Genomic DNA, 13,421 nt, shown 5'->3' with positions numbered 1-13,421 from the left:
TTGGTTTGTTTTATTCACTTATTCAGATTTTCTACCATTTCATATTTATATATCAAAATAATCAACATTTAAATTTCACCCGGTTCACCATGACTGAAACAAAATCGTCAAGCAGATTTAAACTCACCATTACTTGATAGATAAGTTAGCCAAAATTAAAATATGGGCATAAAATATGAATATGAAAACCAAATGTTAGACTAAATGTATCCAAGCCAGAATTTATTCCCTACAAACAAGGACTTGGTTTTCCCTATTAGTGTTCACTAGTTACAAGAAATTTTAAGAGCAACAGCTAAATTATCTTTCAGTACAGCCAAGAATTAAACAGTTTCAAGGAGACAAAGTAACCAAACTGTAGAATCATTTGGAACCTTCAAAATGCCTGGGGACTGGACATGTGTGTGACTGCATATTCAGATAATGTGGTTAGGAATGCAAATGATCTACGCTTTCTGGAAAGACTTAGGCAGTCTATTTACTAGAGTGTGAAGAGGGCCTTCAGTATACTGGACAAGGAGCAAAGCAAAGGAAAACAGCAAAATCAAAGGGAAGGACTAAGTTTATAGCCAGATAGAACTGGTTCAGTTCCCATCTTTGAGTGATTTGGTGGCCTTAAAAAAATGACTGTTTATCTGAGTTTCAATCTTATCAGTAAGGTAGGGTTCATAACATCAACCTAATGATCGTGGCTATGAGAATTTAATGACAAGTATACAAATAGCTGGGCTTCCCAGTTGGTGCTAATGGTAAAGAACTTGCCTGCCTGTGCAGGAGACAGAGAGGGAGGCAGGCTCCATCCCCGGGTCAGGAAGATCCCCTGGAGGAGGGCATGGCAGTCCACTCCAGTATTCTTCCCTGGAGAATCCCATGGACAAAGGAGCCTGGCAGAGGAGCCTCATGGTGTCACACAGAGTTAAACATGACTGAAGCAACTTTGAACACAGGCACACAATTGCTAGGCACATAGCAGCCTTTTACAAATGTTAGTTTTGGTTTTTCCTGCACCCTAGAAAGTCATGATTATCTCAAGTAGACACTAATTTTCTAGAAGGAAAAACAAAACCTGAGAATGTCCTACTGTAGTTCCCTACTGTGATGTCAAACAAGTACAGCATAAGCGAGGCTTACTTCACACAGGGACTTGTATTCTCCTTCAATAAAACTGTGAAGGTGTGAACATACTCAAGGAGCGCTAGGAATCCTGATTCTGCATCTAAGCCTTCTCCCATCCCATGCAAGGGCTTTTATGAAAAGCTGCTTCTCCCTGATGAGACTCTAACTCTGCCCAGTGGCCACCTGCCTTGCCTTTGGGGGGAAGTTGTTTGATAAGGTTATTGTTACATTTCAAAGAATCAGTTGTTCTAAATTAACGTGTCTCCAAAGAAGACACGCAAATGGCCAATAAGCACAGGAAAAGATGCTCAACATCATTAGTCTTCAGGGAAATGCAAAACAGAACCAGAGGGTTATACCGCTTCACACCCACCGTAAGGATGCGGAGAGAACGGACCTCTCATATATTGCCAGTGGGAATATAAAATGATGCAGCCACTTTGGGAAACTGTTGGTTCCTCAAAATAGTAAACATAAAGTTACCATGTGATCCAATAATTTCATTTCTATGTATATACCCCAAAGAAGTGGAAATGTATGTCCATGCAAACACTTACACGTGAATATTTATTCCACCATTATTCGTGATAGCCCCAAGGCCAGAAACAACCCAAATATTCATTGACTGATGAACAGATACATAAAATGGAGTGTATTGATACACTGGAATATTATTTGGCCGCTAAAAGGAATAAAGTACAGATATATGCTATAACATGAATGAACCTTGAAAACATTATGCTAAGTGAAAGAAGTCAGACACAAAAGACCAGATATTGTCTGACTCCAGAACAGGCAAATCTCGAGACAGAAAGATTAGCAATTGCCTGGGGCTGGGGAGTGGAGGATGTTGAGGACAGGATGGTGCGTGACTACTAATGAGTCCAGAGTATCTTCCGGGGTGACAGAGATGTTCTAAAATAGATTGCGGCAATGGCTGCATAACTGAGCGCGCACGAAAAACCTTTGGATTGTCCAACTGGTAAGTTTTATGGGATGTGAATTAGATCTCAATAAAGTATTTTAAGAGAAAGAATCAATGGGACTGAGCTCAGGGAGAATGAGCCTCCACATTATGAAAAATCATCAAGAATTCCAGTCATCTCTGCAGAAATCAGCGCAGGGCACGCTGTCAGGGAGAATCATTAGGAACTGGGAAAGCCAGGATCCTGCCATTCTGTTGAGTCTGTTTGATTGTCATCCTTTTCACCTTCTCCTTCCTGGTAATTAATGAAAGGCTCACCTCCTCCACTGCCCCTCCGAGGAGCCGTTTAGGACAAGAAGCTCCCAGTTCACTGTGAGTCTAAACGAGTGTATATGCTTGTGGACTTCCAAGTAGAAAGAACAACCACCAAATGCCCTGGCGCCAAAGTCTGGGAGGGAAATTGCTCAAGGTTGAATCATGTTATCTGCCTTTAGGGTCCATCAGTGATTTTTGAGACAATACTCTCATTTCACAAATGAATACACTGAGGCACAGGATGGGCTGGCACAAAGCTGGACAGTAAGTTAGTGGCAGAACCAGGACTAGGGTTCGGGTCTCCAGGACTGCCCAGGGGTATTCTCCCAGTAGCCACCCTGTGCCGCCCGGCATGCACAGCACAGATGGAGGTCCGTCTGTGGCATGAGCCCGTGACCACTGATGGCAGCATGCCAGCCAGGCGCTGCAGAGAATCTGGAGCCTGACTGCGAATTCAAATCCTGGTTTAGCTACTTGTGCAATTGTTTGAGCGCTCTGAATCTGGGTTTCCGCTGTGATGACTGGGATGATAATATCGGCTTTGCAGGACCGTAGTGAGAAGAGACAGTACACATGAACTGTGTAACTAACACAGGCCTTTGGCACAGAGCGGGGCTTGATGAAATTTAACAAACGGCGTCCGTGGTTATAGCTGCTGATTATATAAAGTACAGTCAAGTGCAAAATATACACAATGAAAATTTATACTCGGTAATAGTAAAAATGTCTCCCATTTATTAGACATTTTCTTCTAATAGTCTTGAAGCCTGAGAGTGAAGCCATGAGCTGGGCCATTCTTGTTCCACAGAGGAAACAGAGGCTCAAGTTCAGAGATGTAGCCACAAGTGCCCAGCAGACACAAGAAAGAACTGAATCTGAACCCAAGCTTTGTTTTACTTCAAAGCCCAACTTCATGATTGTTATTATATGACAACTTTCAGGTGACCTGATACCTTATTTTCCAAAAGTAATTTACTCCTTGTTTAGCATTGCAAGTACGCACCTCACATAAGAGAATCATATTAATTCTAATTCCCTAACTTTGGCCAGGAACCTTCTTTTTGTTTTTTAAGCCAGGAACCTTCTGAAGCACATGCCATCAGGGAACCCTCTCTAAATGCCACCTCATTTACCCAACAAGAAACTCATCCATCTTCCCTAACAGGACAAAGTCACTGAAAACATTCTGAGTGGTGGAATTTGAAACCTCAGACCACCCATGGGTAACTTTTCAATCAGGTGTCTGTGCAACCAAAGATACTAATCGCCAAAGTTAACCAACGTGAGAAGTGGCAAAAAGACATCCTGCGGACGCAGCAGTGCCAGCTCAAGTCTCTCATGATGTAAACAGCGTGAGCGGGAAACATCCGCACGAGAACAAAATCACTGGGATTTTGCAGCTTCTGCCACCAAACCAGTCAGAGCTTTCCCTTCCTCTGGTGAGTAGAAAAGGCAGCGCTGTCTGGTGAGCAGGGAAGATGGCCAACAAGCATGTCCATCCTGAAAACCTCACCAGATTGGCCAGGAAGGGCGGCTACCTGTATTTCTAAAGGGCTAACACCCACACCAGTGATGCCCCTCGGGTTGTACCCTCGACATTTCTTTTCCAGTTGTGTGAATGGGAGTTCAGCCTTGTGCAGGTTCATGGACCACCTCAGCTGGCAACAGTGATCACTCCTCATCCTCAGGCCAGGACCAGAGAGCTTCTCGCTCTGCCCCCTGACCTCCACTATCATTCGGAGGTGGCAGGTAAAGGTGGCAGGCCCGACCCTGTTTCTCTTTCCCATCTCCATGGTAACCTGCTCTCAGACCTCCTCTGAGGAACAAGTTCCAATTGTGCTGAATTGAAAGTGTCTTTCTGACCTGTGAAACCCAGTTCATTAGAACTAAGGAAAGACCAGGAGACTCACAATCAAAAGAAACAAGTCATGGTCACATGGCAGGAAAGTATATTTTTCCCTGCCCCATCCCCAAATCGTTCCACATAATTAAAAGCAGCAAAAAAAAAAAAAACAACCAAAAAACAAAAAAACAATCTGTCCTCAGTTTCCTATATGAGACTACAGTACACCATGTTTTCTAACCCATGATCATATTTCTTCTTAGAATGGACTTTGGAGGAAGGTGTCATGCTTTTAGGAGATGAAGTTCTCAAGAAATTATAAATAGGAGGCTGCTCAAACTATTTTTAAAAACACACGGCACTGCTTTACACACAGCTGGTGTCTTGCCCAAGTGCGACTGGAAAGGGCACGGTGGAGGGTGTCTTGGCGTTTCTAAGAAATCAGGCAAGGGCCATGAGCCTGCTGGCACTTTCAGCTACTCCAGTATGGAGCACAAGAACTGAATACTTTCTCCAGGAAACCCAGCCCTAGGCACAAACCATGTGGGTACCTGGTCTACAGAGACAAAGGGCCAGTAAGATAAGAAACGGGAAAAAAGGGTACCCGGTTTCTTTATATTCTAGAACAGGGGGCTCTGCCCCTTCCCCACAGAAGGAAGAACTGTCCTTTTAAATCACTGCAGTTTTATTGAGCACATATTTAGTTAGGACATAGTGATCAAAATTTAGACTACTCCATGGCTTCAACTGATGTTGAAGCTGAAACTCCAATACTTTGGCCACCTGATGCGAAGAACTGACTCATTCAAAAAGATCCTGATGCTGGGAAAGATTGAGGGCAGGAGGAGAAGGGGACGACAGAGGATGAGATGGCTGGATGGCATCACCGACTCGATGGACATGGGTTTGGGTGGACTCCAGGAGTTGGTGATGGACAGGGAGGCCTGGCGTGCTGCAATTCATGGGGTCGCAAAGAGTTGGACACAACTGAACAACTGAACTGAACTGATGGCTTCTGCAACAGAGAATTAACTATAGATTTCACTTACATCAGAGTCCCTGAATTGAAATCAATACATCTGCCTAGAAATAGATACCTATGGCTGGGGCCCCTGCCAGTGATAACTGAGTGGCCTGGGACAAATCACCATGCCCCTGCCGCCGTCTCTAAAATAGGGTGGCAATATCAGTTCTGCGTAACTTACAGAGTTATTTCAGAAACGCAGTGAGGCTGTGCATGTAACAGTGCTTCCTATGGGCAGAGAAACCACCTGGGTGTGTAAGTGTGTGTGTGTGTGTGTGTGCGGCGGGGGAGAAGGGATCTTGTTAAAACCGATACTCATCTTATGCGTCTGAGATGGGTCCCAAGACCCTGCATTTCTAGCAAATTTCCAGACTCCCAGGAAGGTGGGCCAGAGTATATTCACAAAAGGCCAAGAATCTTCAGTAACATTCAAGGAATATTAACATAGTGACATCAGTTTTAAAAATTCTTAGAGAAAGAGAAATATCATATGATGTCCCTTATACATGGCATCTAAAACTCACAGCCTTAGAGAACAAACTTATGGTTGCCAGGGGGAAGGATGGGGAGAAGGGATAGTCATGGAGTTTGGGATGGATATGTACACATTGCTAAATTAAAAATGGATAACCAACAAAGACCTACTGTATAGCACAGGGAACTCTGCCCATTGTTATGGAACAACCTAAATGGGAAAAAGAATTTGCGAAAGAATAGACACATGTACATGTATAACTGAATTACTTGGCTGTACACCCGAAACGAGCACAACATTGTTATTCAACTATTATCCAATATGAAATAAAAAGGCAAAAAAATTCAATTTTTTTCTCCAAGAAATGATTTTTTAAAAAATGTCTTACCAGAGAGGGATTCATGAATTCTTCTAAATACACACAGCACAGTTTGCGGTCCCAGTCATCTGTGATGTGGCCCCCATACATGATCTCTCCAAAGAGGTAGCGGAGGTCTTCCCATGGGACCTGGTGGGTATCAGGAAACGTTCACTCCCGGCTCCAGGGCAAAGGCCTCAGCCAACCGACAGCAAATCCTCCAGTCCCCCCCCACCAACAGAAGCATTTAAAAGAGGCCCAACAATTAGAATTGAACTGGCTGAGAATTATTTTCAGTGTGTGCTAATACATTCAGTAAAAATTCACTAACACTGAGCTTTTTTCTTAAATTTTTTTTTTTTTTTTTTTGTGGCCACACTACGTGGCATACAGGATCTTCGTTCCCCAACCAGGGACTGAACCTGCGCCCCTGGCAGTGAAAGTGCAAATTTTAACTACTGCCAGGGACATCCCAACACTGAGCTTTTAATGAAGACTTTAAAGCAAACTTGAGTTATTCCCAGACTATGTTTATACACTCAAAACCTCATCTAAAAACCAGGAGAAGGCCTATGTTGGTTGATATGGCTTTTGAGGGATGACCTACTTTTACAATCTGATCTGTATCAGGTTTTTATGATCTGATTCAGGAAAAGAAAGAAAAACTACAGTTTGAATTTGGGGTATACTGAGAATTCCATCACCTTCCAGAAACCCAGGCAAACCAATTGAGTTTGTCACTGACTGATCTGAGGGCTCGGCTTATGGCATGGCTGGCCTCCAGGACTATCCTAAGGGCTGTAGCTAATGTTTTAGTGCAGAAATCACAGCATCTCCTCTTTACTGGGCTTCACAGGGTTTGAAGCACCTTCTTTGCTACCCTTTAGCTTCCTCTGGGTTTGCAAAACATGCCAGCTTGTGATGAAGCCTTTCTAGACAGAAACCTTTATATCCTCGGGGGCAGTGTATTGCTTCCCAGCAGTTCAAGTAAAAACTTAATTATAGCCTTCGAATTGTTGCATGATGTGACAGAAGAAGTAAAATTGCCTCAACTATTCCAATGCACTTGCTACAGGTTTATTAGAATTTGAATAAATGAACCTCAAATATGTCTCTCTTTTAAGTCACCGCAATGTGAATGAAAAAGAAAAGTGGCTACCAGGCACCATACTCCCTCCACCATGCCATGGGCTACTTCCAGAGAGCAGAAAGGGATGGGAAATAAGAGATTTCTTAACTTGATTTCTGTGATCACATTTAATTAATGCCTTCTATATATTATGATTTGATACATGGCCCCCCTCAAGATTTTAATCAGCTACAGATCTGTTCTTAATAATTGATTTTCTTCCCCCAAATCTTGATTTTTGTTTTCTAAATATACATTTTTCTGGCATCCTTCCCTTGGCATGGTGATACACCCTGAAAGAAAACAACTTCTTGTTATTCAATAGAGGGCCTCTTGAGCAGGTTAGAATGGGAGAAAGGTACTGCTACAGAGTAACAATTTTTCTTTCTACATCCTTGAGGCTTTTTAAAACCAAAGTCAGAAGTCACATAGCTGGATCTCCAACCTTAAATGCAATCAAGTGATATTTTCAATTAAAGTCTTCCAATCTTGACATTCAAGAATTTCTCTACGGTGAGACTTGTAAAATGTATATGGAAGAACATCAGAGTTCTTATAAGAGTTAAACCATGGCGGGGCGGGGCGGGGGGCCTTCCCTGGAGGCCCAGTGGTAAAGAATCTGCTGCCGATGCAGGAGACACGGATCCCTGATTCAAGAAGATCCCACGTGTTGCAAAGCAACTAAGCCTGCGCGCCACAGCCACTGAGCCTGTGCTCCAGAGCCTGGGAGCTGCAACTCCTGAGCCTGTGTGCGGCGACTCCTGAAGCCTCTGTGTCCTAAAGCTTGTGCCCCGCAACGAGAGAAGCCACCGCAATGAGAAGCCTGGACTCGGCAACTAGAGTAGCCCCTGCTCTCTGCAACTAGAGGAAACCCTGCACAGCAACAAAGACCCAGAACAACCAAAACTAAATTAATTAATTTAAAAAATTTAAATGTTGGCATTCCCTAAGACTTAACCTTTAAATCTCTCCATCACACTCTGTACCCTTGGTGATCTCTTCTAACCACATAACTTGAAAGATCATCTATCAAATGCCTACTTCCAAGTTTATACAGATACCTTCTTGAAAAGGGCAGCATGTACAAGGAAACTATGTGGGCAAGTCAACTTAATTTCCAAACCCAAGTAACTTGCTTCACGGTATGTGGTGAATGACTTGGATCAAGATGTCTGAGAGACAAGACAGAGTGTTTAAAACCAGAAGCTGTTGATTCTGGGACCCCCATGGGAGAAGGAGCAGGACACAGTGGGAGTCAACTGCTCAACTGGTGCTGCCGAGCCTCAGGACGTGAGAGCCGGGAGGAACACGAGGCAGCTCCTCTCCTACCCCACTTCGTTTCTACCTCGACTGTGCACAGGATGTGGCTGAAATATGGTAATATGCCTGGTCTTGGCCTCCTGGGACAGGAATGAAGGACTTAAATAAAAGTATTAAGTCGTCTATTTCATTTTCCACCCAGAACTATGACAATAATCATTTTTACCTGCAACATTTTAAACAAAACATGCTAAGATCAACACAAAATGCTGTTTATTAAACTGGTCAAAGTATGCTCAAAGTGAACTTCAAAAATTTAAAAAATGATAGCCACCATCATACACCATACAGAAGCAATTTATCTCGAATACAACCTATTCAACATGTGTTCCTTGACAGAACACACCCACGTTACGCACAAAGCGTACATATTCTAAGAGTGGTCAAACCATCTTGAAAGCTTAAGAAAATTTTGACAACAAAAATGATAACAATAGTTACCAAAAGAACAGCAACAACAAAATATTTATACATAGAAACATTGGTTTTAAAGGCCTTTTATAGAAAGTGTGACCTAAAGCCTAATGGCTGGTTGATTCAGACAAACATACCTCACTATTAGCAGATTGAAACTTAATGGAAAAAGTTCCCCTTATGAGGACTAAGCCAGAAAATCCTTACAAACGGTTCATCATTTTTGAAGTCCAATCACCGAGTTTCAAGAGTTTACACAAATGTTCTTGATGAAGCGTTCCCATTCCCATCTGTAGAACACATTTTCGCTGCAGAATAAAATCATTCATCTACCTTTAACTTCAAATCAAGGGGAACATTACTGAGAAAGTCACAACAAGGTGGCATCCTCAATACATAATAATGACATATGCAGGAAATGCACCATTATTTATACATGTGACGCGCTGTAAATTGCTTCCATCATCAGAACTAATTGTAGTGATTATTAATGCAGTGTTATGAACTGTCAGAATTGCTGTACGTAATTACATTTGTGCAAATGCTTCATTACCTGCCTAATGAATCTGGCATATATGCACATGTAAACCACTGTTTTTGTTAACATAATGAAGGACAATTTTTTTTTTTTTTGGAACTAAGCTGCTGATGTAGAACTGGTTTGACCTATCTTCTCAAGTTCGAGCATCCACTGTTGTAAAACCTTTGATCCGGTTTATTTTCACACTGGGCAGAAGATGCATATATAGTGTCAGCTATTTCAATAATAGTTTCAAAAGAGAAATTATGGTCCATTTTGACAGTGCCCAAAGACTGACAGCTTTAGCACACTCCCCGCAGAGGTTATCCGACCATGGACACTTACGTTAGGGTTTGCCTCTAAGTAGTTGTAGAGGACGTTGGCGCAGATGGTGAGGTCCCCGGGGCTGAACGGGTAGCGGTGGCTCCAGCCCTGGGGGCCAAACCTCAGCCTCCCGGCAACACAGGCATGGAAGTAGCACAGAGAGAAGAGGATGCTTTTAAACTCCTGCTCCTTGGAGCACACTTCGAGTGTGTCCTGGGAGGAAAGAAAAAAGGAGTGGTCATCTGCCTGTATGGGTTCCAAGGGCAAGGGTGTGAGGCTTCAATTATCCTGCAGAGGACTCTGAGAGAGACCTAGGACAGTGGTGACATGCAGCTTTAAGCTGGGAGAGCATAGGAGGAGACTGTTTGGCACTTGCTAGTGTGTTAATTTAAGAGGAATGGTTTTATTTTGCTTCAGTTATACCTTTGTTCCTCTAGAGAATGAGACCATTCATTCTGACCAGTGGTAATACTGCGTGACGTCTTTTTCCCCCACAAAAATTTCCTTGTACAATCTGGATGACAAAAGGCCATCATCTTGATTTCATCAGTGTAACAGAATATAAGTGAATGCCAGCCCTTCATTCCTCCCAGTGCCACGGTACTACAGATGATCTGAGCACACGGCCACTCATCGCAAAGTCACTTCCCAGCCTCTCCTGAAGCTGGATGTGCCACATGCCAAGGTCTTTTCCAACAGAATTTGAGCAGAAGTGATGTGTGCAACTTTCATATCACTTCTTAAAAGGAAATTGCTTGCTCTGCTTGTCATTCTTCCCCCTTCCTGTGATCTAGAAACGACACTGATTGGATGACTTGGAAGCCATGAGTTAGGTATATGGCAGAGGCACCAACCAGCTTGGGTGTGTGGTTGATTTCTCAGACCAGAGATGCCACTTATGTGCAACAGAAATTAAGTTGGACCATAAAGAAGGCTGAGCGCTGAAGAATTGATACTTTTGAACTGTGGTGTTGGAGAAGACTCTTGAGAATCCCCTGAACTGCAAGGAGATCAAATCAGCCAATCCTAAAGGAAATCAGTCCTGAATATTCATTAGAAGGACTGATGCTGAAGCTCCAATACTTTAGCCACCTGATGCAAAGAGTCTACTCATTGGAAAAGACCCTGATGCTGGGAAAGATTGAAGGCAGGAGGAGAAGGGGACGACAGAGGACGAGATGGTTGGATGGCATCACCGACTCAATGGACTGAGACTGAACAAACTGTGGGAGATGGTGAAGGACAGGGAAGCCTGGCGCGTTACAGTCCATGGGGTCAGAAAGAGTCAGACACGACTGAGCGACTGAACAGCAACAAGAAATTATCTTCTTTGAGTCACTGTAATTCTGTATTGCCCCTTGACTAATACAGACTAATACAACTAATGTAACCACCACCATGACAACTGGTTTTCTTCCAATGAACTGGAAATAAAATTCATTGTTGGGATGATAGACTAGTATATAGAAGAGTGGAAAACATATGCCCTGTATAGTAGATGTGTAAGATATTTTTTGAAAATGCAGAGGGAAACCTGGCATACTACACTGATACGGTTCTGGCCCCCAAAGCCATTCAGTTAAAAGGTGAAAAATAGTTGTCTGTGGCTTAAAGGTAGTACTGAGCCATTCTTAGTTCTGTGAGGCAAATGAGGAAAAGTTGAAGACTATCCCTTCAGCTGATGTTGGGCAGCAGAGGATGATGAGGCCATATCAGCACCTTCTATCCTTTAAAATGGTCAGATTACACACAGTCTAGACATTTAAATGGATCAGACAATGTGGGCATCTACAAAATCTTTTTAGCCTGTTCTGGGTGGGAGTTCAGATCTGGCCTCCTAGGGCCTTTCAGTAAAAGTCTAAACCCAGCCTAAATTTGTTCTCTTGGTCCAGGACTAGAAGAGTTTTTTAGTTCCTTTCCGTATTGCTTTCATCAGAATCCTGGGTTATCACCAAATACAGTTCTAGAATTGCCCAGGCCACAGACAGTACAGGCCCAACTAAATCACTAGGTCATTTCTAGGATATCTGTGGGACTTGAAAGTATATGACCATTACAAATAATTTTTCCACTATACATCAAGTAAAAGGCAAGCTTGTGAAAGGAGAGAAATCATATAATTGGAATTAATGTTGACAGTAAAGAATCTGCCTGCCAATGAAGGAGACGTAGGAAATATGGGTTTGATCCCTGAGCTGGGAAGATCCTCTGGAGAAAGAAATGGCAACTCACTCCAATATTCTTGTCTGGGAAATCCCATGGACAGAGCACCCTGGCAGGCTACAGTCTATGGGGTTGCAAAGAGTTGGATATGACTGAGTGACTAACATTTTCAATGTTGAAGGATATAAAAATTCATTGCTTTTAAAAGTAAGAAATTTCTAGACCAAATAGAAGTGACATGATTTTACTTAAGGAATATCTAACTACTCACCTAACTCCTCCATGAATTACATATAGTCCCCAGAAAACCCAAAGTACTATAGTCAGTACATTATTTCCATCTCTACTCCATACGGAGAAGGAAATGGCAACCCACTCCAGTACCCTTGCCTGGAAAATCCCATGGACAGAGAAGCCTGGTAGGCTATAGTCCATGGGGTCGCAAAGAGTTGGACACAACTGAGCGACTTCACTTTTCACTTATACTCTATATAGCCTAGTTTTAGCCTCAGTGCTAAAGAAAATCACAAGTCAATGCCCAATTCACTATGCTCTGATAACATAAATGATGTCAGGAGAAAATATGAATTGGGCTTAAGTACAAGTATACCTAAGATTCCACATTCCAGGACAAGTGATCAAGTGTTCACATCAGGAAATACACAAGTGACATTGTAAAGAGAGACAGGCACTCACACATAAGTATGCACACAGATACCAATTTAATATGCACAATTACCAATTATTTGATTCTACTGCAAATCTTACAGAAAAAGAAATTTACATTTTTACTTTAAAAATCTGGTTATCTGCAGATGAAAGGAGCTCAAGCATTTATGACATCTCCAACAGGCAGTGCTATTGAGCCAGAAGAGGAGGAAGTAGGTGGCATCCTAAAGATATGGTTCTTTACATATATACATGTAAATAATCATCACTCGGTAATTATACTTACATATTCTAGAATGTTCAAGGTAGTAAAGGACCAATACTAAATGAACTTTGTTCACTATGAGTACACATGTCAAGATTTGAGGATATATTCTGATTTGGGGAGAAGATTAAGAATACAGATTATATTTGATTTGAAAATCAAAGCATATAAAACATAACTATCCAAAAAGAACAGTTAATGTGTTTAGATTCCTTGGGTGCCTTTCTCATCTAAGGACACCCAGGCAACAGGAGCCACTAGGACTCATTCAGCTCACCCAAAGGGGAACCTAGGTAGAGGGTGGTTAGCATCCTCTGTCACAAGCTTTAGCAGATAGGATGACAGCCACAACATACACATCCAGGACGGTACGCTTCGGAGAGGAGGTGTCTATGATGGACACCACTAACTGCCAGCCCTAAAGTGCCTTCATGCTGACTTTTAGCTGTCCAAGATAGATTTACTTTTCCCGCCTCTCTTGCAGCTAGGTAATGCAGTGTGAGTAAGTCTGACCAATGAGTTGAAAGAAGTAGTGTGTACTATCTCGAAGAATGCATATTT

General features: G+C 42.5%; 1 protein-coding gene across 2 annotated transcripts in view; it reads right to left on the bottom strand.

Moving 5' to 3' along the window:
* DNAH11 (dynein axonemal heavy chain 11) overlaps window positions 1-13,421 on the bottom strand; it is a 356,503-nt gene that overhangs the window by 14,009 nt on the left and 329,073 nt on the right. For both annotated transcript variants that reach the window (XM_060414536.1, XM_042248449.1), the window contains 2 exons: window positions 9,785-9,976; window positions 6,087-6,206 (listed from right to left, as the gene is read on the bottom strand). In XM_060414536.1, the coding sequence (XP_060270519.1) occupies window positions 6,087-6,206; window positions 9,785-9,976 (312 nt within the window). The remainder of the gene's footprint in view (window positions 1-6,086; window positions 6,207-9,784; window positions 9,977-13,421) is intronic.

This window comes from Ovis aries, chromosome 4 (genome assembly GCF_016772045.2).
Source record: "Ovis aries strain OAR_USU_Benz2616 breed Rambouillet chromosome 4, ARS-UI_Ramb_v3.0, whole genome shotgun sequence".
Classification (NCBI taxonomy): Eukaryota; Metazoa; Chordata; class Mammalia; order Artiodactyla; family Bovidae; genus Ovis; species Ovis aries.
This window is presented reverse-complemented; position numbering and strand designations above follow the sequence as displayed.